The 27,200-nt window shown below is 37.2% G+C and overlaps 1 protein-coding gene across 2 annotated transcripts in view; it reads right to left on the bottom strand.

The window, feature by feature from the left end:
- Positions 1–4,916: 4,916 nt before the first annotated feature.
- Positions 4,917–27,200, bottom strand: part of Mtrf1 (mitochondrial translation release factor 1) — a 33,850-nt gene continuing 11,566 nt past the window's right edge. The window contains exons 6-10 of one of the 2 annotated variants that reach the window (XM_019209423.2): positions 22,648–22,820; positions 18,967–19,084; positions 15,672–15,808; positions 11,393–11,491; positions 4,917–5,132 (exon numbers count right to left, since the gene is read on the bottom strand). In XM_019209423.2, coding sequence (XP_019064968.1) covers positions 5,127–5,132; positions 11,393–11,491; positions 15,672–15,808; positions 18,967–19,084; positions 22,648–22,820 — 533 coding nt within the window. In that variant the 3' untranslated portion in view covers positions 4,917–5,126. Of the gene's footprint in view, positions 5,133–6,884; positions 8,275–11,392; positions 11,492–15,671; positions 15,809–18,966; positions 19,085–22,647; positions 22,821–27,200 lie in introns of those variants that run through there. The other variant, XM_010637100.3, reaches the window with a different exon arrangement.

Genomic DNA, 27,200 nt, shown 5'->3' with positions numbered 1-27,200 from the left:
ATGTTGGGTTCCTCCTGCTGCTTTGGTGAATGTTTGGGCAAACATGGCTGTAGTCAATGCAGCCGATCTGCCAAAATGTAGGGTTAACCTTGGATGTGGGATGTGTGAGCGTCTCTGCTATAGCATCATTCTCTGACATAAATGCCGTGGATGTACATTTGTTGAGTGTATTTGAAAGTATTTTGTTTATGTAGTTCAGTTTAAATGGTGTTGGGTTTCCCTCCCCCAAAATATGCATAAAAACTGGTTCTACAAATTTTTACTTGAAGTACTGGGCAGTTTGCTCTTTCAGGTTGTTTTGTTTTGTTTTGTAGTATTAAGTGAAATTTTAAATGCACAGTTGTATTTGATATTTGAACTAATTCATTTAGTATATTTGTAAAAACTAAGATTAGAGTTAAAACAGTGTGCTTTACAATGATTTGTAAAGGACTATTTATAGCTAACATGGTTTTGTTTTCAAAGAATTAAGAGATTAAATATATCTTTGTAAATTATTTTATGTCATAGTTTAATTGGTCTATCAAATAAGACATCTCAAATATAGCAGTATAATTTATGAATTTTGTAAGTATAAGAAATTTTATTAGACATTCTCTGGCTTTTTGTAAATGCTGTAAATATTTCATAAATTAACAGTGTTACTCCATAAAAAGAAGAAAGCTAATACTAATTGCTTAAAGAATTTTGTAAAATTTCCTGAAAACTTTTTCATGGCAATAATGACTAGAGACCTGCTGTAATAAATATATAAACTAAAGTCTAACCAAAAAAAAAAAAAAAAAAAAAAAAAAAACCCTTACATTGCCAAATCAACTGAAGATTTGATATTTACTTTAATAGGAGTTTTAGTAAGAATTTCAAGTAAAAAGAGTCCAACATACCTTGAGATCTTGTACTATACAACAGGAGAAACACAAAATTCCCAGAGTTAAGCAGCCATGTATGACTTAGCATTCCTTGAATTAATATAGTACAATCTATGCTTTACAAAAGTGTTTTATATAGGTATTGATCAACATTAGCTAAATTATCATAATCAAATAGATATTATTTAGTAAACTTTTGTCTTGATGCTAGTATGCTACAAGTTACCAATTCCTAGTGAAAAACATCTTCATATTACATGCATAGTTGAATAATGCATAGCCATGAAATAATTTCCTAATTTTTTTTTCTTCTTTCCTTTCAGCTGAAAAGGATATAGAGCAACTACTCCAGGGTAGAGACATTAAACTAAATTGGACTGTGGATTCCATTACCCCTTTGTCTTTGTACATAAAAAGAAATGTTGCTGACTATCCCTGAAATATACCAGAATGTAAAAGAATTAAGCTAATCATTGGTAACACTGTTTGCTTACCTACACTGAACTGTTCTCTTATCAACCTGAGGAAAAGCACTTTTTAAAAGCTTTTTAAAATATTGGTAAAATAGGCCACACATGGCGGCCCTCGCCTATAATCCCAGCATTCAGGAGGCAGGAGGATTGTTGGGAGTTGAAGGCCAGTTTGGGCTACATAGTGAGTTCAAAGCCAGTCTGAAGTACATAGTGAGACCCTGTGACAAAAAACAGAAACAACAACAACAAAAGTTAAAATAAATATGCAATTGACATTTACCATAAAATTTAATTATACATTAAATATATTCATTATTTTGGATCCATAAGCACCATCAATTTTCAGAATTGTTTTACTGAAACTGTGTACTCACTAAATACTGACACCCTGTTCTCGAAACTGCCACCATCATTCTGTGTCATGGGAAAAGTAATGCCCAACTTGCTACATGTCAGATATGCTGAGTTCATGTCTCCCAAATATCAAAAAATAACTTTTGAGGATAAAGGAAAGATTTATTGAGAGAAAGCTCCTGAGAGAAAGGAGGGGTTCTCATAAAATGGTTTCCCACCAAGGCTATTTCTCCAGGAATGTTTAATAGAGCAAAACCATAAGGTGGATATTACATGGGTCCAACTGCAGTAAAATCTGTTACTACAAGTACAGCTGCTTGGCTAATATTGATCCAGTAAGGAAGTGAGGCATGTAACATGGGTATAGGGCTAGTATCATTAACTGTAGCCTTTCTGTAACTTCTAGCATAGAAAGAACAAAGGCATTTTGGGGAAAGGGACAGAAAGGGATGGGAGGATGGTCTAAATGTTCTGGTCAATGACTGACACATCTGATGCCTATCTGGACTTACTATACTGGGTATTGCTAATTGTGCTATAATCTCAAATTGCTGCTTATCTCTTAGGAAGGCATGCAGGCCTCGCCATTGTGTCTCCATCTTGAGGCCTGGCCTTCTTCAAATGTGGCTAGAGGCACATATAGTGAACACATGTAATTTTGCGTTTTCATCTCTACAGTACTCTCTTGAGGGCCCATCCCCATCTGCCTATTAATTTTTATCTAACTAGGCTATGTTGTCTGTCTAAATTTGTCTATGCTGGGTACCTTATATAAGTCCAGTGATTGATTTTTAACTTCCTCATAACTGCCCTGCTATTGACTTAGGTTACTTTTGGCAGGACCCAAAAATTTTATTACACGTGGTTCCCAGATGTGGGATAGATTTTCTGTGATCTTGAAATATTTATATCTGTGATGATTCGTATGGAAGCCAGAAGCCATATATAGCTCTTGAGTACTTGAAAGGTGGCTTGCACAACTCACAAACTGAATTTAAAATTTTAGGAAGATGGCATTGATACCAATACAATTCAAAGAAGAAAGCAAAGTTTTCAACAATAGATTTTGGAACAATTGGGTCAGAATGTAAGACAAAAATTAACATTAACTTCTTCCTTGGATTATGATCAGAAATTAATTTTCAGTAGATCATAGTACTAAGTGGAAAATCAAAAACTGGAAGGCTTCCTGAACACACACACATACACACACAACTATTTTTATGACTTTGGGGTTAGTAGTGTTTTCTCACCACAATAACATCTAATTTAAAAAAATACAAAATAAACTTCAAGGAAATCCTAAGTTTCTGCTGATCAAAAAGAAGTGCAAACAAATAGATAGGCTGTAGTCTGGGAAAAGTATCAGTAATATGTATTCCTAATGGCCAGTAAACTTATGAAAGGGCAGGGGATTTAGCTCATTGGTTCCGCCGCCTGCCTCCCAAATATAAGGATCCCAGTTTGATCCCCAGTACCAAAAAAAAAAAAAGAAAAAAAAACTTGCTAAAAATAGTCAATGTCAATCACCATTTGAATGCTAATTACCTGAAAGAATACCACATACCCATTAGGATGGCTAAACTTAAAAAAGATAAGTAATTATGGGGAAAAAATAAGAATTAAGACATATCATGTGAAGGTACAAGATCCCAATGATAGATAAATATAACTATTGTTTGCTTTAACTGTACCAATAAATTTAATGGGGGGAAAAGATAAATATCAGTTAAGATATGGTGTCCAGAACTCTCATATATTAATAATATTAATATAAATTTATATATCTTCATTAGACGATTCTTTTGTTTTGTTTTTTTTGAGACAGGGTTTCACTATGAAGTTGAGACTGCCCTGGAACTCACTATGTAGCCCAGGCTGGTCTCAAACTCACAGCAATCCTCCTGCCTCAGCCTCCCAAGTGCTGGGATTATAAGGTGTGCACCACCATGCCTGGCTAAACAATTTTTTTTTTTTTTGGTACCAGGCCCTTGTGCTTGTGAGGCAGGCGCCGAAACCACTGAGCTAAATCCCCGGCCCTAGATGATTCTTGTATAGTTTAAACATCTGGTAATTTTAACCCTGGGTACTTGTGTCAGACAAATGGAAATATTTATCCACGAAAGACTTATATAAGAATTTTCATAACAGCTTTATCCATAGTAGCCCCAAACTAGAAATAATACCACTATCTATTAGTAGAATGAAAAAAAGTATAGTATAGTCATACAGTGAAAATAACGCTATTCTGAAAATAGAAACCACCTCTGATGTATGCAATCATATAGGCAATTCTTGGCAGTTTTATGAGTAAAAGAAGCCAGACAAAGTCCATACTGTATGGCCACTTATGTGAAATTTCAGAACCATGAAAATAAGTAAATGAGTAAAAGTTGTAACAACTACAAGACAGGTTGGCAGATTGCTAGATTTACTGGAAAGGAACATGTGGAAACTTTGAAGGGTGAAGTGTTTTCTTCTGGTCTGGGCAGGTGGCTACAGGGCTGAATATCATTGCCAAACTCAATGAACTATACTCTTGAGATCTGTACATCTTATGTACTGGATATTATCCTCTCCGGAAGAGGAAGAGCCTTTATAATGGCTGGCACTAAGCAAGGTTGTAAACCTTTAAAATAGAAAATCATCTTGAATATGGTTCAATAATAAAGGAAGAGTCTTCTTCTCTAGAGGTATATGGCTAGGTGAACATTGCTGTAGTTCACACAAATTACTCAGATGTTTTGCTGTATGTACCTAGGATTTGAATGCTTGCATTCTTTTATCCCTGCCACAACTTTATTACTAGCACACTCCTTATTTTCTCCCTCAAGTTTTCTTATAATTTGCATAATCCAGTATAATGGATTCTTCTTAGAAAGAAAATAAAAGACCTGTTTGGCCTGGTAATTTAGTCTTAGTCATGAAAAGCCATAGATTTAGTTTTTCAGGAATCTTTAACTTCATCTCTGTTCATACATATTTTCAACAATGTGATCTACTCAAGGCCTTCTGAGGAGCTTGAAGTATTTTATTGTGTTCCAAGTCTTCCATTTCTTGAAACATTTCCTCGTGAAAACCAGTTATCTTCTGGGGCAGCCCCCCACCCCGCCATCATCCTTACTCCTTACTTCTGAATGTTGCTCCTGATTTTTTTTTTTGAGACAGGGTCTCACTATGTAGTTGAGACTGATCTGGAACTCACTTTGTAGCCCAGGCTGGTCTTGAACTCACAGGAACCCTCCTGCCTCAGCTTCCTGAGTGCTGGGATTACAGGTGTGTGACAGCACGCCCAGCTTCTGATTGTTTTTTGAAGGTGTCACTGCTTCTTCAGGTTGGTGTTCAAGAGAATGGGACACTCTTTCCAGACCCCATCCACCCGTTTTTGTAATGTATAATGTATTTCACTGTTTGGCCTTTATGGCGATCTTTACACCTGTTGATTCAAAAAGAGATTCATGAGAACACAGCACCTGCTCACTTACCATCTCAGAAGTTAGCCTTGGTGCCATTTATATGACTCAATACCACCACCTTCTCTCAATTCAGTTACCATTCTCTACCATTCTCTTTCAGAAACACCATTAAGTGCTGCTAGCTCTACATCTTGGGCCCATATGCATTATTTTATTCTGATTATAGGGCATATAGAGGTTCGTGCCTTTATTTCTATATTCAAAATTATTCCAGGTCTTCAGTCATTAGTTGCCATAAGAGTGTTAATGGGTTCGTTTTTCCTCAACTGGAAGGTGCCTGGTGAGCTGCCTGCAGACATGGCTTCTGTTGCAAATATTCAGTAGCAGCTTTTTTTTTTTTTTTAGACAAGGTCTCACTATTTAAGCTCAGGGTGAACTTGAACTCATTATGTAACACAGGCTCACTCAAACTCATTGTGATCCTACTGCCTCAGCCTCCTGAGTGATGAGATTACAGGTATGTGCCACTACACCTGGCCCTAACGTACTTTTTAAATTGAAATTTTATTATTTAAAACCTTAGTATTCATATAGTAAGGGGAATAAATCATAGTAAATGCAATGCATTCTCACAAAATACACTTTTATAACCATTCAGAGCAGGAGAAAGAACATTACTAGCCTCCCAGAAGCTCCACATCCTGCAGCCCCAATACAAGTGATACTAATCACTATTGACCCCACCCACCTTGCTGCAATATGAGAATCAGGTCCTTTCTAAAATAATTTGACTGTCGGTAGTAGTTTACTGATCCTATTTCACTTGACTCAATTTCAGCTTCAGTTTTAAAATATGTTCATATAGTTTTGAAATAGTTTATTCCTTGATATTCTATGCATGAGAATGTGTATGAGGCAATAAACTTGCTTTCCAGATTTTTTACAAGAATCCTAATATAGCCTTGGTTTCTGCAGTTATTTACTAACATTTTTCTGTTTGACAGCTAAAATATGTCATTTATCTTTGCACTCTGGCAGACTAAGATCTACTAGCTGAATGAAGCAGGACTATGACTTAAAATGAATCTCACTATGAACATAAAGTGTGTAACAATGGAAGCACTCACTAACGGAACAGCAGGCATCCTAGATCCTTGCTACTTCAAGCACTGTCTGTATTTCAGCAGTCTCTGTCATAAACAGGGAGCTTATTAAAAACACAGAATCTACGGATCTCAAATCAGGATTACAACAAATGATTTGTACATATATAGAGGTTTGAGGAAATATACAATCTAAGAATTTTTTTTAAGTTCATAGCTCCACAATTTTTTGTTTGTTTTTTGGTGCCGGGGATCGAACTTGGGAACTGTGCTTGCGAGGCAGGCGGCAGAACCACTGAGCTAAATCCCCAGCCCAGCTCCATAATTTTTTATTCTTTTTTCCTCTAAATAAAGTATGTGCTTTAAGAAAAAGACAAAGCTAGAGAAAGAGGAAAGAGTAAAGGGAAGCGTGGCTAATACCACAATGTGTTTATAGCAGGGCAAATGGACACATTAGGGTGTCCTTTAAATAAGAAACACTTTCCCTTTTGTCTTTTTCCCTTTAGACCCTTCTACAGAAGCAATAATCTTTTTTTTTTTTTTTTTTTTTTAAAAATAATTTTTTTTTTTTTTTTGTTTTTTTTTGAGACAGGGTCTCACTATGTAGTTGAGACTGACCTAGAACTCACTATGCAGCCCAGGCTGGTCTCAAACTCACAGTGATCCCCTGCCTCAGCCTCCCGAGTGCTGGGATTACAGGCGTGCACCACCATGCCCAGGTAGAAGCAATAATCTCTTAATAACTCAATGTGAGAAGTGATAATCCAATCATCTCTGTTGTATTGTTCCTTAGAGGAAAGTGACACCTCTAGTCCATACTTAAGAGATTACACAAGAGCATGAATGCCAATAATAGGGTCTCTAGGGCCATTTCAGAAGTTGTTTACAGCAGTAAGGAATCATTGTTTATATGATGTCAAAGTGTTACCCCACAGATAAATGAACACTAAAGAGGTAAAAAGTAACTACTGACAACAAGAAAGAGCTGAGCTCCACTGGGATTTTTGCAGAAGCGAGCTGAGCATTTTAAAAGAAAATGAGGAAGAGAAGAATAAAGTAATTCAGTAAAGCCAGTGACATGACATCATATAAATGTTTGGTCAGAGTAAATGTGATGAGGTTAGCTATGTCTGTTACCTGACCGTGACCGAAGTTAGGATGCTATCTGCCCATAGACACTGAGAGACAGAGGAACTGTCCTTTGTGATTATATTTCAAAGGAATGACTCAGGTCCTTGAGAGAGATGCTTGAGTTAACAAGAGATATTTACAGTTCTAAGCCCTTTTTTATTTTAGTCTTTGCAATTTTTATTTTTTATTAAAAAGTAATACTCAGTCTTAACTCTGGCATGATTAATAGTACCTATACAGTGGTACCTTGTTTCATGAATGCTTTTGTTTGCGAACGATTTGGTTTGAAAACATAAGCATATGGCAAAATTTTGATTTTGTTTGTGAACTCTCAATCAGTTGATGAACACATCCATGGCCATCTTTCCTGCACGAACACAAATGTGGCCATCTTTTCCAGAATTGTGGGATGAATCAAGTTCATGAACTGAGGTACCATGGTACTCTATCTTTAAACAAGGGATTTACAAATTAAATGTCTAAATCTTTCATCGCTAAAATTTACATTTTCCTGAAATAGTAAATGAAAAATGTTTAATTTATAAGGAGTAGTATATGCCTATATCCCAGCACTCAGTAAATTGAGGCAGGAAGCCATCAAGTTCGAAATCAGCCTGGATTTCAAATAATAAACAATTTGGGTTGTTTATTAAAATAGAAAATAAATCCTCAAGTCAAGAAATGTGACTTTGATTCTTTAAAATATATATATTTATAGCTTCATTTATGAATATTCATAAAGATTTCAATGTCTTAGTCTGTTTCTTGATAGGCCCATTCCATTCACATAATAATAAATAATAAATCAGCTGATTTATTTTGATGATTTAAGGTTTTCATCCAAAAGTTCAACAATGGCTTCTTCATCTGCTGATTGAAGCAGTCTCTCAATTAGTTCATCCAGGCACTTCTCACCACATAAAAATTCCTGGTAAAAGAGGATTTTATGAGACATTATGCTATAGTTTTAAGCTAAAACATCCCCCAAAGGTCTATGTGCTAAATGCTTAGTCCTCAGCTTGGTACTATTTTTTTTGTTTTGCTTTTTGAGACAGGGTTTCACTATGTAGTTGAGACTGACCTGGAACTCACTATGTAGCCCAGGCTGATCTTGAACTCACAGCGATCCTCCTGCCTCAGCCTCCCGCATGCTGGGATTACATGCGCGCACCACCACAGCCGGCTCAGCTTGGCACTATTGAAAGGTGGTGGTGGGCCAAGGATTTATCTCAGTGGTTCTGCTGTCTGCCTCACAAGCACAAGGACCTGAGTTTGATCCCTGATATCAAAAGAAAAGAAAAGAAAAGAAAAGAAAGGTAGTGGTGACCTTCAGGAAATGAGGCCTAGTTGGAGGTCTATGGGTCACTGTGGATGGGCTTGCTTGAAGGGGATTGTAGGTTACTGGCTTCTCTCTCTTTTTCCTTCCAGGCTATGAAGTGAGTGAAGTGAGTTTGCCACACACTTGCACCACGATGTGCTCTGCCACCACAGGCCCAAAGAAACGGAGCCAATCAGCATTTCCCAACCTGCCTTGTCAAACCTCTACAAATGAGCCAAAATACACCTTCCCCCTTTTAAGTAACTTATCTCAGTTATTTGTTACAGAAAGCTGACTAAACCACCTGGTTGTCAGAAATTTTTAAAAAAGCGCAAATAATTATTGTGTATTTAATTTTTTACAGTCATTTTCAACAGCAACAAAAGATTAATTAATGTTCTATAATATAAAAGCACAACAGGTAACACAGGAGGTCCCCTAGATGCTTACTTTCTTCCTATTGACCTCTTCTCTGTCCAAAAGCTATTGCCCTGTTGCTATGGCCCTTACTACTTTTCTAATCTCATCTACAACAATCTAGTTCCTAAATTATTTATTCCTGCTAGCCTCTTTACTGTTCTTCACACCGATTTTTCTTCCAGTACTGGAGATAAAACCCAGAATTGTGTACATATTAGACAAGTGCTCTGCCACTGAGCTATACACCTAGCCCTTTTAATTTTATTTGTTTGTTTGTTTGGGTTTTTCGGGTTTTTTGAGACAGGGTCTCACTATGTGAGACTGACCTGGAACTTACTATATAGCCCAGACTAGTCTCAAACTCACAGCAATCCTCCTGCCTCAGCCTCCCAAGTGCTGGGATCACAGGCATGAACCACCATGCCCCCGGCAAACTTTTTTTTTTTTATACAGGGATTGAATTTAGGATCTTGGGCTTGCAAGGCAGGTGGTGGAAAGCCCTTTTCAAATTTTGAGACAAAGTGTTGCTCAGGCTGGCCTTGAGCTTGTGATCTTCCTTCCTCAGCCTCTTAAGTAGCTAGGATTAGACATGTGCCACCATATCCGCCTAGATTTTTAAAAATTTTATTTTAATTAACAAATAATAATTGTACATATTGTACAATTGTACATACACTATGATGTTCTGCTATGTCTATAATGTGCAATGATCAAATCAGGCTAATCAACAAACCCATAAGTTTACACACTTATTATTATTTTTGTGGTGAAAACATTTAAAATTATACTTACAGTAATTTAAAAATATACAGTGCATCATTTACTATACTAACTATTCGATGCAATAAACCACTGGATACATTCCTCCTAACTGAAACTTTGTACTTTTTGATCAGCATCTCCCTCATCCTCCTGCTTACCACTTTAACAGATTTTAATGTTATACTATTACATTTTTTTCATGGTACTTTCAAACTGTTTCTTTTCGCTAATATGGAACGTTTTTCTTCCTTCCAATAGGCTGGTTAGTGATTACTGGAACACACTATTATATTTTCTTTATTATTTCTAAGTCTGTCATGTTAATTAATAACAACATAATTAGTATTTAGGTTGACATCAGATATGTTATAGTTATAAGAACCAGTTACTTTGCCTCTGTTTCACAACTGAAATAGACAAATGTGCCCAAAGGCCCTTCTAAAATATATTACTGATCTTAAGAATGTGACTGTTTAGGGAAGAGTGTCACCACTGAAAACAACTGAAAGAATATGGTGTAAAGAAATTGGAAACATGGGGGCCAGGGATTTAGCTCAATGGTGCGTGTGCCTCCTTCGCAAGCCCAAGGTCTTAAATTCAATCCCTGGTACCAAAAAACAAACAAAAACAGAAATTGGATACCAAAGACTATACATATTATTTGACTCTATTTAAATGAAATGTCCAAGCTGGGCTTGGTGGCACATGCCTGTAATCCCAGCACTCAGGAGGCTGGGGCTGGAGGACAGCTGTGAGTTTGAAGCCAATTTTGGCTATATATTGAGTTCAAGGCCTGCTTGAACTATACAGTATCAAAAAGACAAACAAACAAACAAACAAAGTGTCCAGACTAGGTAGTTGCTCGGGGGCTGAAGGATGAGGGCTCAGGGGTGGAATTTCTCTTAGGGTAATGAAAATGCCCTGAAAGTGATTGTGGTGATGGTTGTACAAAGCTGTGAAAGTACCAAAACTATTAAATTTCACACTTGAAATTGGGGTGGGGGATATGTTGTAAAGAATATGGCCAAACATGTTTGGTTAACACTGTGTGTTTCCTGAGGAAAGAGAAGTTAGCAAACATTTCCTCCTTTGCAACATGGCTGTTATATTCCTTTGCAAGAAGTGTTGTAAGATACACTGAAATTGATAAACTTATTTTAAAAAGACATTTCACTTCAAACTTTATTTCTGAGCATAGAATAGGACAGAATCTAGTAAAACAAGTATCACATGAACTAAGGAAAAGGCTAAAAATTTTCTGCCTTTTCCACCTAGTGCTTTATGGGAGTCAGTTCATTTTCCCCTTCAGTGGCACCAAAAGAGAAGTTTTTTTGTGCGTCATCATTAATTTATTAACATTAGGAGTCCTGGTTAGATGGGGTTTAGGTAGGTTAATGTTAAAACTATTTTGACAGGGTTCCTCCCCTAGGCATAGTTTTAACACCTAGTGAATACACACCACAGCAGGCAGACTTCTCAAATGTCCCTGGTGTACACACTTTTATAATTCGCTTTTAAGTACATTATGAATAGTCAATGATATTACCTTAATGTCACGAATTTCATATGCTATCCTGTGGTCAGTGACTCTATCCTGGGTGAAATTATATGTCCGAATTCTCTCTGACTGGGCCCTGGTTCCCACCTGTGCCATAACAAAAAGCAATTTAATGAGAACCAAGACCTGTCATATAGAGGTACAAAATCCCAACAATGAATGTAATTGTACTGTATCCCTAAAGTGTACCAATAAATTCAATTATTTAATAAAAAAAGCAATTTATATTTTAATTACCTTCATCACAATGGAAAAAGTATTGGTAAATGATTTTCCTATTTTAACAGTTTAAGCATTTTTTAAAAAGTTACATATACAAAGTGATCCAGACAAAAGCAGGTAGAATTTAATGTTAAGACTACAAGTTTGCAGCTAGTGAGTCAACTCAGTGGCAGGGTACATGGTTAACATTCCCACAGCCTTCAGTTCAATCCTCAACACTACCAAAGGGAAAAAAAGACTAAAGGTTTGTAGAGCTTAGATCAGAATGAGAATAAATGTCTATTTAGTATTTCAAACTCTACATTTCAAAATCAAATTAATTCTCTTTCTATCCCAATCAGTTCTTCCCCGTTTTCTAGTATGTCAGAAACTGATATTCTGTATTCAAAGAATATTTCATGGAGTTTACTATCCCAGGATTTGATAATAAAGACTCTGGCACAAGCCGGGAGTGGTGGCGCACGCCTGTAATCCCAGCACTCAGGAGGCTGAGGCAGGAGGATCACTGTGAGTTCAAGACCAGCCTGGGCTACATAGTAAGCTCCAGGTCAGCCTCAACTACATAGTGAGACCCTGTCTCAAAAAAACCCCCCCAAAAAAAAGACTGGCACAAAGACTACCTTCAATTCATCCCATTTCCTAACTGCCATTTCCAATTGTTATCAAGAATCTTTTAATTAATTAATTAATTAATTTGGTTTTTTGAGACAGGGTCTCTCTATGTTGATGAGACTAACCTGGAACTCACTATGTAGCCCAGGCTGGTCTCCAACTTGCAGGGATCCTCCTGCCTCAGCCTCCCAAGTGCTGGGATTACAGGTGTGAGCTACCACGCCCGGCCAAGAATATTTTATTATATTCTGCTTTTTGCCCTTCTATTATCAGTTCTTTCACCTACATTACTGCAAGGATCTCCAGATAAAGCTTCCATTTTTCTACTTTCATTGTATTGCTTTGTTTCACGTTCCTATGGCCCAGTTTTCTAAGCAAGTTTTTTTTTGGTACTTTTTTTGTTTACTAAGCAGACACAACTATATGTTCAAGGTACTTCCCAACACGGCAAATCTTCTGAATGTTATTTTTCAAAATTACATGACAGAAGCTTCTATGACACCATATCATTTTTATGTGTATGCCTGCTAACTGCTAAAACATCATCTCTGCTGGGTGCAGTGGCATGTGCCTATAATCCCTTCTACTCAGGAGGATGACTGAGGAGGATCAAAAGTTCCAGGCCAGCCTAAACAATTTAGCAGGTCCCTGTCTCAAAATAAAAAGTAAAAAATGGTTTAAGATACAGCTCAGTGATAAAATGCCCCTTTGATCCTGAGTCCTGGAAAAAAAAAAAATCAACTCATAGAATATGCCTTTTCTATCATCTCTACCTTTGTGGCTACAGTAACTGAAATATATTTGATCCTTCCTTTGAAACCTTTTGCACTTGAAATTTTCTTCATGTTACTCCACAGTTCACTTCATGCTATGATTATTTATATTCATTCATTCATTCATCTATTTTTTATTTTTGGTACTGGAGATTGAACTTGGTTCCTTAAACTTTTGAGGCAGGTGGTGGAACCACTGAGCTAAATCCCTGGCCCTATATTCTTTTTTTTTTTTTTTTTTTTTTTTTTTTTGGTCTTTTGAGACAGGGTCTCAGTATGTAGTTGAGGCTGACCTAGAACTCACTATGCAGCCCAGGCTGGTCTCAGACTCACAGTGATCCTCCTGCCTCAGACTCCAGAGTGCTGGGATTACAGGTGTGTGCCACCATGCCCAGCTTCTTATATTCTTTTAAATCCACTTATCTCCCCCATCTCCCTAATATATGATATACTCAGCATTCTCTCTCAGTCCTATTACTTTTTCTTTTTTTCTGGTGTTGGAGATCCAACACAATGTCTTGCATTTGCTAGGCAAGTACTTTTTATCACTGATCCATTCCCCCATTCCCTCATCTTTACTTTTTCACATTAAAAAAAGACATTTCTAGAATTCATTTTTATAAACTGTAAGGCAAGCCAGTACGAAACTGGGGAAATGAAACTAATCTCTTGATCATCAGGAAAATTTTTTTAAATTACAGATTTCTAAAACTTTCTCCAGGCCATCTATTCTGACAGTCAGGTTTGGAAATTACTTTTTTTTGGGGGGAGTACTGGGGATGGAACTCAGGACCTCACGCCTGCCAGGCAGGGGCTGTGCTGTGGAGCTACATCCCTGGCCCCTGGAAACTACTGTTCCAAAGAACCACATTACCAACTCAGATTCCACTCCAGATCAATTAGGCCAGAACCCCAGGATTTGGGCAGGTAGGCACCTACAAAGACCTCTAAGGTGGTAAGTGCAACAGAGGTGGGACCAGGCATCATGTCTTCTGTATAAAAGCCCTTGCACATATTGGCTGAAGAAATAGTTCTAAGCCTTGGAAATCCGTCCTAAAACAGTTTAGTCAAGTGGCCAGGTATTTGAGAGGTAGGGTGATCTTTTCTGGCTCTTCAATTCAGTCTCCTAAAGGTTGTATACATACAATTTGCATGAGCTCAATCTTAAATATGCATTAAAAAAATTACTATGTGGAACCCTCTACTGTGAAAATGTTAAATGGCAAGTAAATCCCCATGTCCTTTATTAGCTCAAATGTGGCAGAATCCCTAATATTTATCGCTTACTTGCTACAGAAGTGTAACTGAGCCTTCCCATCTGCAAATGTATACACTGATGTTGCTCGACAATCCGGGATTACCACACAGGGTGCTAACATATTATTTATCCTGCCACTTTTGCTATCTGCAGGTTAGAATGTGGGTAACGAAAGCCAGAAAGACAAAAATGTGAAAGACTCAGACATATATAGATGAAAAAATTTAATGCACTATTTAGATTTATGTAATTCATTAACTTAAAAGGCCACAAACTCTTCTAAACTTGGTTCATTGAGCCACACCCATCTGCAGATAACACCAAAGCACAGTTACTCAAGTTCTCATTTCTCTTCCAGATTCTCTTGAGAGAAATTTTACTTTCAGAATTCAATGCTTTGTTTACTTAGTGACATTTACTCAGTTTACATTGAATTTATCTACTTATGTATATATGTTGAATACGTAACAGTATAAATGTAGTATATTGTAGAAAATTCAAGAAGTCCCAAAGGGTATACAGTGCAAGTCAGTCTTCTTCCTATTCCTTATCTCTGGACACTCATCTAGCAGCCATGGGTCCCTGTGTTTTTCAGTACCATTTATATTTGATCCACAGAGTTACAATAAAAGTGTAAGTCTTTAAATGAAATATCTGAAAATCTAAATTTCCAAAGAATTATTTTTTTTCAGCTAGAGTCTTGCTATATGTAATCCAGGCTGGCCTTGAAATAGCCATGTAATCCAGGCTAGTCGCAAATTCATGATCTTCCTGCCTCAGAATCCTGAGTGCTGGGATCACACAAGTATGTGCCGTTATATCTAGCCTTGGATTATCTTTAAAAGCAATTTTCTCTTAAGATAGTTATAATGTAAGCATTTGAGGAAAACAACTGGGAAATAATTTCGTCTATCCAGGTTTCATTTACTCATTTGCATACTGGCATGCCTAAATTCAATTATAATCCATCAGTCCGTAGGCATATAAATTACTGTTTATTTACAAGTAAATATATTCCCCTATTCTCTAAGACATTTCCATTTATTTAGGAATAAACTCTATCTTCTACATAAAATGGTAACATTTTGGGAGCTGGATGTGGGAGGCTCACTCCAAGTTTGAGGCCAGCCAGGGCTACATAAAATGAGACCCTGTCTCTAAATAAAGAAATAAAAATAAAAGAGTGATCTTTCTGTTTTCTTTCTTTTTTTGAGACAGCGTGTTGCTTTGTAGTCCAGGTTGGCCTTGAACTCACTATGTAACACAGCCTGGCCTCAAACTTGCAGCCACCTTCCTGCTCAGCCTCCTGAGTGCTAGGATTACAGGTGTATGCCACCACATCCAGCTCTGAAATGGTGATTTTTTCATAGAATAAATTATTACACTAAATAATAAGTCTTACCTGAAGTTTTCTAGCACTTTGTTGCTGACACTTGTCTTTCTCAATAATCTGCTGGTAGAGTCTAGCTCTTAACACACGCAAAGCTATTTCTTTATTTTTTAGCTGTGATCGTTCTTGTTGGCATTCTACTACTAACCCTGAAAAATAATAGAGACAAAAAATAAACTATAGCCTCCATAAAACTGCTTTAAATAGACAATAAGGGGCACTTTAAAGAGGAAAGTTGCCAGATGTGTTTGCGCATGCCTGTAATCCCAGCACTGGGAGGCTGGGGCAGGAGGATCACACTGCAAGTTCGAGGCCAGCCTGGGCTACATCATGAGTTCAAGGCTAGGCTGGGGACTATGTTGTGGGAAAAAATAAAAAAGAGGCAAGGTTAATTAGAAAAAGATCACACAAGATTAAAAATATTTTAGATTTAGCACAATTCAGACACTGATGTTAACAGACTCTGAGAGATGAATGAGATACAGTATTTCAAATGAGAAGGATAAAAGCAGCAGATGATGTTACACTTGGTTTTATTCCCTGAGTTCTTCTTTCTCTCTCTCTCTTCTTTTCTTTCACTGAGTTTATTGGTACTTTTTACATATACAGTACAGTTACATTCATCACTGGGATCTTGTACCTTTACATGATGTATCTTGGTTCTTCCTCTTTCTCTTAACTTGTCCAGGGATTTCTGCAGCTCAACAAACGCAAAACTGATGCCACCTTCTCTACAGTGCCACTCCAGTCCCTGTCCTACTCAAGGAATACTCACTCAGCCTTTTCCCTTTCTTCACAACACACACACATACACACTCAGAACTGAGGTTTTAGAAATAATTTGATAAACTGCTTCCAGGACATGCGAAATCCTGGGTTTGATATCTAGGACCCTACCCTCCACTCCTGAAAAAAAGAAGTGATTTATTTTTGCAAAGGGTTTTGGAGGTTTGGAAGCCCAATTCTGGATAAGGGCTTTATTGCTGCATCATTCCAATGGTGGAGGGCATCTTATGGTAAGGCAGGCTCAGCAAAAACTACTGAAAAGTCAGATGTAATGCTGTGTATGTGTAATCTCAGCACTCTGGGAGGCTGAGGCAGGAGGATCACAAATTTGAGCCCAGCCTGGGCCACTTAGACACTTAACAAGACCCTGTCTCAAAAATAAAAAGTACTGGGGATGTGGATCAGGCAGTGGGGATTAAAAAAAAATTGAAGAAAATATTTCAGAACTGAAAAAACATGAGTGTCCAGATTAAAAGCAACACAACAAATGGAAAAGGTTTAAGGGTTCTGAGTAAAAATGACTGGCAACCAAGTGTACATGATCAATGAAGTATGATGTTAGAACAAAGCTATTTTCAGGTATACGAAGCCTCAAAATGTTTGTATTTTGGTTTTCTTAGGAAGCTACTTAAAGATGAACTTAAGTAAAATGACAGTAAACTAAGGGAGATGATATAGGAGCCAAGAGACAGGAAGTTGTAATACAGAACAGAAATGAAGTGACCAGGAAAACCTCTGGCAGTGCCTTCGAGAGTAACTGGTCCAGCTGGGACCAAGACGATGGAATGTCTAGAAAGCTCTGGACCTGTAAAAAAAAATGTTAATTTCTCTTTATAAAGACAGCATAGATGTAGAAAATCTTTGAATCAAAGAAAAGAAAGCAAATAAGCCACACGTGGTTGCACATGCTTGTAATTCCAGTACTCAGGAGGCCAAGGCAAGAGAATTCTGAGTTTGAGACCAGTCTGAGCTACATAGCAAGTTCAAGGTGTGCCTGGAACATAGAGAGATCCTGTCTCAAAGAACAAAACAAACAAAATAAACAAGATATTCAGCAAAAAAAACAAGAAGGTAGCGAGCTGGGGATTTAGCTCAGTGATGCTGCACCTGCCTCACAAGTGCAAGGTCCTGAGTTCAATCTCCAGTACCAGATAAAAAAATAAAATAAATAAGATAATTATTAATGCTAGAGAAAGAAAACTATATACTACTTGGCTTAGCAGCAAAAAATATTTACCTGCCCATTCATATAAAAACAGTGAAGATTAATTTTGCAAAATATAAACATGTGGAAAAGAGGGGACAAAAGAGCCAAAATGCTCATCTACCACATTAAGAAGTCAATATATAATCTCTATCATTAATTGATCAGAAGAGACTATACGCCTGTTACTTAGAAATATTGATGTAATTATGAGAATAGCTAAACGAACTTAATGAGACTGCCTCTAGGAAAGAAAAACTTAGGGTTTAGGAAGGACAAATGAAGAAATAGAGATCGATGGAGCTGCTCTTTTTTTGTATAGAAGTTTAGCAGTGGACTTTAAAAACCGAGTTTAGGGCAGGGATTTAGCTCAGTGGTTCTGCCGCCTGCCTCGCAAGCGCAAGGACCCAAGTTTGATCCCTGGTACCAAATAAATAAATAAATAAAAACCAAGTTTGATCACTGTTACCAAAAAGCAGAAGAAAACAAAACAAAACAAAAAACCCCACATATATGTAATATAAAAAGTAATCAAAAAAAGAAAAGAAAGTAAAAAAAACAGTTTAATCTGAGAAATGTTAGAAATACAGAAATGTACACATAACATTTTGGTGAATGACAGGCTGCATCTATGATAATTCCACAGAATTATATTACCCAGTGATATAATATCTTAGCTTGTGAACACCTAGGAATTTCTCACAATGATGAAACTAATAATGCACTCGTCAGCACATATCACAGGCATGGTAGTGTGTGCCTGTGATCCCAGCACTGGGGAGGCTGAGGCAGGAGTATAATCATGAGTTTGAGGCCAGCCTGGGCTACATAATGGATTAAAGCCAACCTGAGCTGCATAGTGAGTCTCTGTCTCAAAGAAATAAAATAAACCCATCACTTTAAGGACTGCAGAATGGTCTCATGGTGTATCAAAATTCAAATAACAGCAAAGCCTACTAGACTACTGCAACTAGCAGTCAGTACACTACAAGGTGACAGAAGATTAACAGCAGTGGCATAATGGCAGTGTCCCATACTGCTTCTATGTTCCATTTGCATCTGGGCTGGAACCCCGTGGCTGCTCACCCCTGTCCAGCACATCTGAGCAGCTTCTCTAAACATCTGCTCACCATCCGCACCATTTCCAAAAAGAAAGAGACTATAAACAAACACAACAGGGATATCAGATCCACAATCCCAGCTTCAATTTAGGGTTCTGTAGAAAGAACCAGACATTAATAGAGCTCCTTCTTTCCAAATGATGAATATGTGAAAAAAAAAAAAGATAAAAGTACAAAAGCAAAGGGACACACTTACCCGTGGGGATATGGACAAGCCTGACAGCACTGTCTGTTGTATTTACATGCTGCCCTCCTGCTCCTTTGGCTCGAAATGTATCTATACGCAAATCCCTGTGGTCCACTTTCACATCTACCTAGAATAAAGGATGTAACACAAGTCAATTTTACACTCATTGGATCATTTTTTTTGAGGCAAGGTCTTATTATAGAGGCTAGGCTGGCCTTGAATTCTCTAGGTAGTGCAGGCTGACCCTGAATCTGCAATTCTCCTGCCTTAAACTGTTGAGTGCTAGGACAGGCATGTGCCACCAAGTCTAGTTTCATGAATATTATAACATTAAATTTACTCTGGGCTTGGGATTTAGCTCAGTGGTTCCACTGCCTGCCTTGCAAGTGCAAGGTCCTGAGTTCGCTCTCTGGTAGCAATAAACAAAACAAAACAAAATATTAAATTTACTCTGAGATTTTTAAAAAAATAAAATGAATGATTTTGTGTTAAGACAAGTAATAACAATTTAGAGTATTTGTAGAAATAGCTTATACCAAAGAGAGAACCATAAACTCTTTATTTTAGTCAAGAGTGCTCTTGACTACATTCTTGGTGAGATACAGTCTGTGGACAAAAATCTTAGACATTACTCAATAATCTACTATTAGTAATGTTGGTACTATAATTAAAATATTTTATATAATTCTAATAACAAGTAAATACATTAATCGTAAGATTTTTTTACTCTATGTGGAGAGAGATACAAAATGCAAGAAATTAAGAGAAAAATCTCTGTAATGTTAAATTTGAATTGGTATATGAAACTAATTTTAAAACATGTTTCTTCATCAAAAAGTAAGGATACTCTAGTAATAACAAGCACACTTAATACCCAAATCCTCATTTCTTGGTACGTTCCCACTGACTCCAGACTGTGAGAAAAGTTCTGAGACTGGCTGGCTCCAGGTTTGAGATAGACGTATACAAAATGGGCCTGGGGTAGCTAATTATTCCAGAGAGCAAGAATCAAATATTGATGATGGCAAAGGAGAGAGGTCACCCTAAAAGGCAAGTTTGGAACAATTTGAGCATCAGAAAAAATAATGATTATAACTCATTGGATTAAAACATAAATCTATGAGTCTATAATAAAGTCAGTATATAAAACTTAATATGACTTTATAATGACATCAAGTAAAAGAGAAAGTGTATCAGGGAGGGAATAGAAGGCAATAAGGAGAGCAGTACTTTACAGAAGAATAACAGTTGATAAATGTAGAAAGAATGATAGAAAATCACCCCTTTGAAATCCCAAACTAAATAGATGATTAATGGGGAGGATCCCCAATGAATGTTAAAACCATGGATGGAAGGTTGTTGGGAATAGGATGTGTACTCTTGAGATTACTTAACATTTGCAAAAGGGAAAATACACCTTACAATGTTGATTCTTGGTCACCATCCTAACCAAATGCTCAAACTATGCATCATGAAAGGTGGGACAATGTGACATTATATGCCTCCAGATGCAACATGACTCTAATACTTGCTCAAAAGCTATAAATTGAGCTGAGGGTGGTAGCACAGTTCTGTAACCCCAGCATTCAGGGAGTCAGAAGCACAAGGACTGCAAGTTTGAGCCCATCCTGGGCAACTTCGTAAGACCTTGTTTCAAAATAAAATTAAACAACGGGCTGAGGCCAGGCATGGTGGTACATATCTGTAGTCCTAACACTCAGGAGACTGAGGCAAGAAGACAGTTACTTCAAGAGTTCAAGGCCGGCCTGAACTATATAGTGATACCATGTCTCAACAACAACAACAAAAAAGCAAAACAAAACAAACAAAAAGGCTGGGGTGTAGCTCAGTGCAGAGGTCCTAGGTTCAATCTCTAGTATCACAACAACAACAAAACCACACTCACACAAACACAAACACAAAAGACAATGTAATTAAAGAAAAAGTTGGGAGACAATTACAGACTTAAAGAGCTATAACAATTGCAACGTGTAAAACTTAACTGAATCCTAGTTAAAAAATAGCTGTGAAAATACTTTTAGATTGATTGGGAGAAACTGTAAAATGGACAACATATTAGATAGTACTGTACAATTATTATGGTCAACGTTCATGGATAATGATATATTTACATAGAAGATCCTTATTCTCGGGAGATGTTTGTGGAAGATTTAAGGAGTAAAGTCTAATGTTATACCATAGACACACACACACACACACACACACACACAATATATAGAAATTAAGCAAATTTAAAGACATAAACAACTGCTGATTCCAGGTTAAGGTCATAAGTCTTTATTGTGGTATTCTTTCAACTTTCTGTATTTTTAAAAACCTAAAAGGTCAACAAAGAAAAATATAGTGAAAATGGCTGTATTCACCCAGCAAGATACAGAGAACCCTTTTGACTTTGAAATAGTATCTATTCATTGAAATGGAATTCATTTTTTTCTTAAGATAAAAGATAGATCTTTAGGATCTTTAGCATAAAGGAAGGAGACCAAGGGATAAATAGAGGGTGAAAGAAAGAGGAGGGAAGAGGAAATAAAAAGAATGTACATCGGGCTGGGGATTTAGCTCAGTGGTTCTGCCTCCTGCCTTGCAAATGCAAGGTCCCCATTTTGATGTCCGGTACCAAAAACAAACAAACAAACAAACAAACAAAAAAACCTGTATGAATTCGGTTTTTTGAAAGAAGTGATTTACATTTTAAACAAAAGAAAACAAGAGGGCTGGGGATTTAGCTCAGTGGTTCTGCCGCCTGCCTGGCAGGCGCAAGGTCCTGAGTTTGAGCCCCACAACCAAAAAAAGACAAAGACGTCTTAAGAATAGAAGGGACAGTTGGGTGTGGTGGTGCTTGCCTATAATCAGAATACTTGGGAGGCTGAGGCTGGAAGATAACTGGCCAGCCTGAGCTACTGAGAAACCGAAAAGAGGCCAAAGTCCCTTCACTTTAGCTAAGCCAGATTAGACGCTCCATTATTCGGGCTGACATTTAAACTGCAGACAGCCTTCCATTGCCGCAGAATAGATTAACCGAAAACCAGGTTTTTCAGGAATTGCCACTGAGCAGTTTCCAGGAATCGCAACTGGGCGGTTTATTCCAGAAAATGCAGCCAGTTCAAAGTATGGCAAAACCGGCTGTGGCAGTTAGATGACTAAGATAAATCTCCCGGGCAAACCCCTGCCCGTGCCCAAATAGTAGCCAATAAGTTTGAAGTATTACATCTTGTAATATCCAATAGTAAGTTAGAATTATAGGCCAATAGGATCAGCAGAAATTGTAAAAAAAAAAGCCAATAGAGTAAAGAGAATTTCAAGCCACCCAAACCCTATAAAAATAGGCTAATTTAGTGGGTCAGGACTTCCAGTTTGAAGCCACTATGTTGGTGACACTGGGAGTCCAAGCTGGAGCTTGCAATAAACTCCTCGTGTATTTACATCAGAAGAGTTTCCTGGTGGTCTTCTTGGGGATTTCACAACTTGGGCACAACACTACAAAGTGAGTTTAAGGCCAGCCTGCACCACAAAGGCAAGACCTTCTCTCAAGAAACCAAAAACATGAAAAAAGAGGAAGGGGGGGCAACTTTTAAACACAAAACGGCCAGGTTTTCCTAGAAGCTAAATCTTCTCAGCACGGTACCCATATACATGGAGTGTGTTTTCAATGCCTCTGGGTGGAGTTACCTCATCTGGCTGAGGAAGGACAATGACTGACATAGTTCCTGTGTGAATACGCTGCATTCTTGATGACAGGCCCACCTCAGGGATTCGCTGAACTCGGTGGATCCCACCTTCATACTTCAAATGCTTGTAGACGTTCTCGCCAGAAATTCGGGCAGCTGCATGATGTAGTCCACCTACAAAAAAATTCTGAAATATCAACAAGCTAACCATGGTGGTAGCACGCCTGTAATTCCAGCAGTCTGGAAGAGGCAGGAAGACTGTAAGTTTGAGCACAGCTTGGCTTACACACCTTGATTTAAATAAAAAGTTGGGGATGAAGCTCAATATAAAGACCTTGGATTCAATCCCTAGTACAGGAAAAAAAAAAAGATAAATTAAGGAATTCTACTTTGAGAGGGATCAGCATTCTTTTTTTGTTTGTTTGTTTGTTTTTGAGGCAGGGTTGAGACTGACCTGGAACTCATTATGTAGCCCAGGCTGGTCCTGCCTTAGCCTCCCAAGTACTGGGATTACAGGCATGTGCCACCATGCCCAGCTTAGAGAGGGATCAGCATTCTAAATGTCCTTTGTCTAAGGACTGAATATAAGTAAAATACCTGAGATAAGAACATAAAGTCAGTATAAAACTGTATTTTACCAATGTAAATATATTGATATATAAAAGGAAATATAACAAAATACTATTTATGGCTATCTCTGGGGAACAGAGTAACAGATTTTTGGTTTTGTTTTGTATATTAAGACAGTGTCTTGCTATGTAGTTCAGGCTGGCCTTGAACTATGTAACCCTGGCTGGCCTCAAATTCACAATGATCCTCCTGCCTCAGCCTCCCCAGTCAATGCTGGGATACAGACATGTGCCACAATGCCTGGCTTTCATGTTTATTTTTGTTTGTAAGTTTTCTATAATAAGCAAGTTTTACTATTACAGTAAGACAAAAAGACCACTGGAAAAATATACTGGGACATTTCGTGAACTACCTCTGCAATCTTGGGCTAATATGGTGTCATATATAAAAGAACATGCAGCAGTAACATAAAAATTTAATAATTTTGAATAATTCTATAGGCCTTTCCAAGTTTTTTATGGGTGCATATGGTGCTGGGGATTGAACGACTGAACACCAGGCTTTGTGCACAGAGGCAAGTCCTGAGTTACATACATTCCTAGAACTTTCAAAATTTTATTTTAAGATAACATCTTCATAATTATCCCAGGCTAGCCACAACTTTGCCATCTTCCTGCCTTAGCCTTCTAAATCACTGGGATTATAGACCGGTACCAACATGCTCAGCTCAAGTTTTTATGAATTTCTTGAAAGTTACATTTGCTTCTCTGTTGGATGGGGAAATTATCCACAAAAAAATCTTAATACCCAGGTAGGCTCAGCTTCTTATACACTGTAACATGCCTTTAAAAACTCTTCTTTGTGATACAATTAATTTTCAGATACAAAAAACCGCAAGCATCAAATCAAGTATATGGCTTAATAACCACCACTTAGGTCAAGAAAAAGAATTTGGGACCAGGGATTAAGCTCAGTGCCACATGCCTGTCTCCTCCCTGATACTGCAAAAAAAAAAAAGAACTTTGATGGTCACCTCATATGTCCTTTCCAGTGATAATCCTCACCCCTCCTTCCCCATATGTAAGCAACGCTCGACTTTTATTTTTTCTCTTATTATAACTGTGTTTCCTAAATGTGTACCCCTAGGCATTATAATTTAGTCTTGTCCACTTAAAAGAAATTGGGATATATCTCAGTGGTAGTTTGTGCTTAGCATACTTGAGGTTCTGGGTTCAACTCCAGCCTCCCTCCCATTACATCTCTCATTCCATATGTTCATCATCCATTTCTTTCATTTCCTACAAATTAACATGGACTATAGACGTGTAGAATTTCTGACAGTCTGGTTTTGCTGGTTGCATACTCTTAGTGCTCTTTAACCTGTTCTGCTATCCTCTATACTGGATATAATTTGGCAGCTTGGCCCAGAGGTTGGATTGGACATCCACTGGAGCACTTTGGCAAGATTACAGGAGACATGTGATGTCTGGATATCTCTCATGTAATGGTCCTGGCTACCTCTGATGCTTAATACATCACTGGGGATTCAAATACTTTAACTATATTTCATGCCCATTTATTAATTAAAATACATTTACAGAAATGTCTAGTTCCCTTTCTCTACTATTTGATTACCCAGTGATGGAATCACATTGGAAAAGCACGATAAATGACTGATTCTATTCCTTTAAAGAATATACACCAATATTGCTTTTTGTAGTAGAAAGAACTGGGTCCTTTTTTTTTTTTTTTTGGTACCAGGGATCAATCAGGACCTTGGGCTTGCAAGGCAGGCACAGTCCCACTGAGCTAAATCCCTGGCCCAGAATTGGGTCCTTTTAATACACTGAAGATGACCAATTATTTTTAAAAATATTATTATGAATTCAAGGGTGTAAACTCATCTGGCATGTTTAAATCAGTTGCAATTATTATTATTGAGGCTCATTATTAGCCAATGTGAGCCTCTTCCACTTCTGAGTTCATGTGACATGCCCCTTACTATAGTAATATAACAAGATCCTCCAGGTTCATCTGAAACGTTTCTTGCCACAAGAAATCACTCTTATAAGGTACGGTCAAAATATACAGTGAATGTTTAAATTTTAAAATTTTTACAGTGAAAGATACATTGTCATTAATCCCCCCAAATCCTCTCCCTTGTTTTGAACACACTTATCCCATTGTTCCTGCCACTTTCTGAAGCAGTCCTGGAAGTCTTTTTTATGTCTCTGTGAGGTGTGATCAAAGCATGGTGAATGCTACTGCTCATGCCATCCAAAAGAAAGGCATACTGCAAAAACATGGCATGGCCTGGGGATTTAGCTCAGTGGTTTTGTTGCCTGCCTTGTAAGCAGAAGGTTCCAAGTTAAAACCCAGCAAGAAAACAAACAAACAAACAAACATTGTGGCATTGTAAATTCCTGTGATTGCCTGGGATAAGTGTTGTTTCAGAGCCAGTGTCCAGTAGTCTCTGAAGGATTTTATTATTTCTCCCTTCCCAGTGCACAGTTCCCCTGTTAAAATGCTGCCGCTCCCTTTGGGAAGACTAAGAGAAAGCTTAATAATTATACACATTTTGGGAGTGTACAAGGGTCTTTCTTCAGGGGGACTCATCCTCTCTTCATTCACGGGGCTTTGGACTTGTAAACTTGTTCAAGTCTGGGAATTGATTGAGGATCCATAAAATCTCTGCTTCTATAATTCAAGATAGACTTTTGTTAATTTGAGCTAGAATTTTTCTCTTGTACAGATCAAGAAAGAATTCAGTAGGTTTCCTACTATTTTACTTGTAGGAACACTGATCAGTGATATAAATCTACATGAGACGGATTATTCTGATTGTTTCTTTGTCTGTGCTGTCCTGTAACTGTACCCACATTGTCTTTTGTAGTTGAGCGCCATCTGGTTCCTACTATTCAGGTATCTATTTCTACTGCTTATAGGTTTCCCAATGAATGACCAAAATTCCTACTGTAAGCTCTCATTTATAGAGAAGAGTGATCACGAGGCTCTTCAATGATGTTAAGGCTTCCTTCAAAATTTATTTCTCACAGTCTTAGTGAAAGGTATGTCTTCTGGACACATCAATTAATCATAACTATTTAAGTAAACTCTCCTTGAATATTCAACTGACAAGTAGAGATTAACAGCACAAAATTACAAACATTAATTTGTTGGAGGAGGAAGAGATATTGAAATATATTTCACAGCATCCCTTTAATTTGGAAAACATTTCAATTCATTAGATACCAGCTTCAGAAAAACAGTGTCAGACCTGTACTACATAAGAAGGGCCATTACATCCTCCTATTTCCACAAAGACTATCTTACAATTACTTAGTTTGGACTGTTGATGTACACAAAATTATGATTTTAAAAGCTAATAATATATGAATTTTTGCATTATATTGTTTCTCTTAAACTTCAGCTTTTAGAGTAGCATGAATCTCTGTAGATAACTATAAGTTCCTCTGTATTTTAATTGAACATTTTTTAAAAACAACAACAAATAATATACAGGATTTAATATCTGTATATTTATTATATATATATATATTTAATGTTTAATTATATGTATATTTTACAAGGTAGATTCTTTTGTTGTTTTTTGTTTTGTCTGTAATATATGTATATATTTTATAAGATGGGTTGTTTTGTTTCTTTTCTCTATTTTAATCTTTCCCTACCTAGATCTTTTCTTCTCTTAACTAATTATAATAATGTCAATTTTAAAAAATACTTTATAATTTCAATAGTTTATTCTAATTATTTAATTATTCTAATTTTAAAGGTATTTGAGTGAAATATTTTAAGTGCTTTTTTTAAAAGGATGTTTAACAATATCTTTATTTTACTTCATCAGTGAGCCAGTGTTTTCCAACCATTGTTTAGGCTGTTCCAAATACCTGGGACAGAATCTTTCTTCCTGGTATTAAGTTCATATCCCTTTATTTCTGAAAGTTCTATTCAAAATATCCCAGA

The sequence above is a fragment of the Fukomys damarensis genome, unplaced genomic scaffold, assembly GCF_012274545.1.
Source record: "Fukomys damarensis isolate Sample0158 unplaced genomic scaffold, DMR_v1.0_HiC HiC_scaffold_38, whole genome shotgun sequence".
NCBI lineage: Eukaryota > Metazoa > Chordata > Mammalia > Rodentia > Bathyergidae > Fukomys > Fukomys damarensis.
This window is presented reverse-complemented; position numbering and strand designations above follow the sequence as displayed.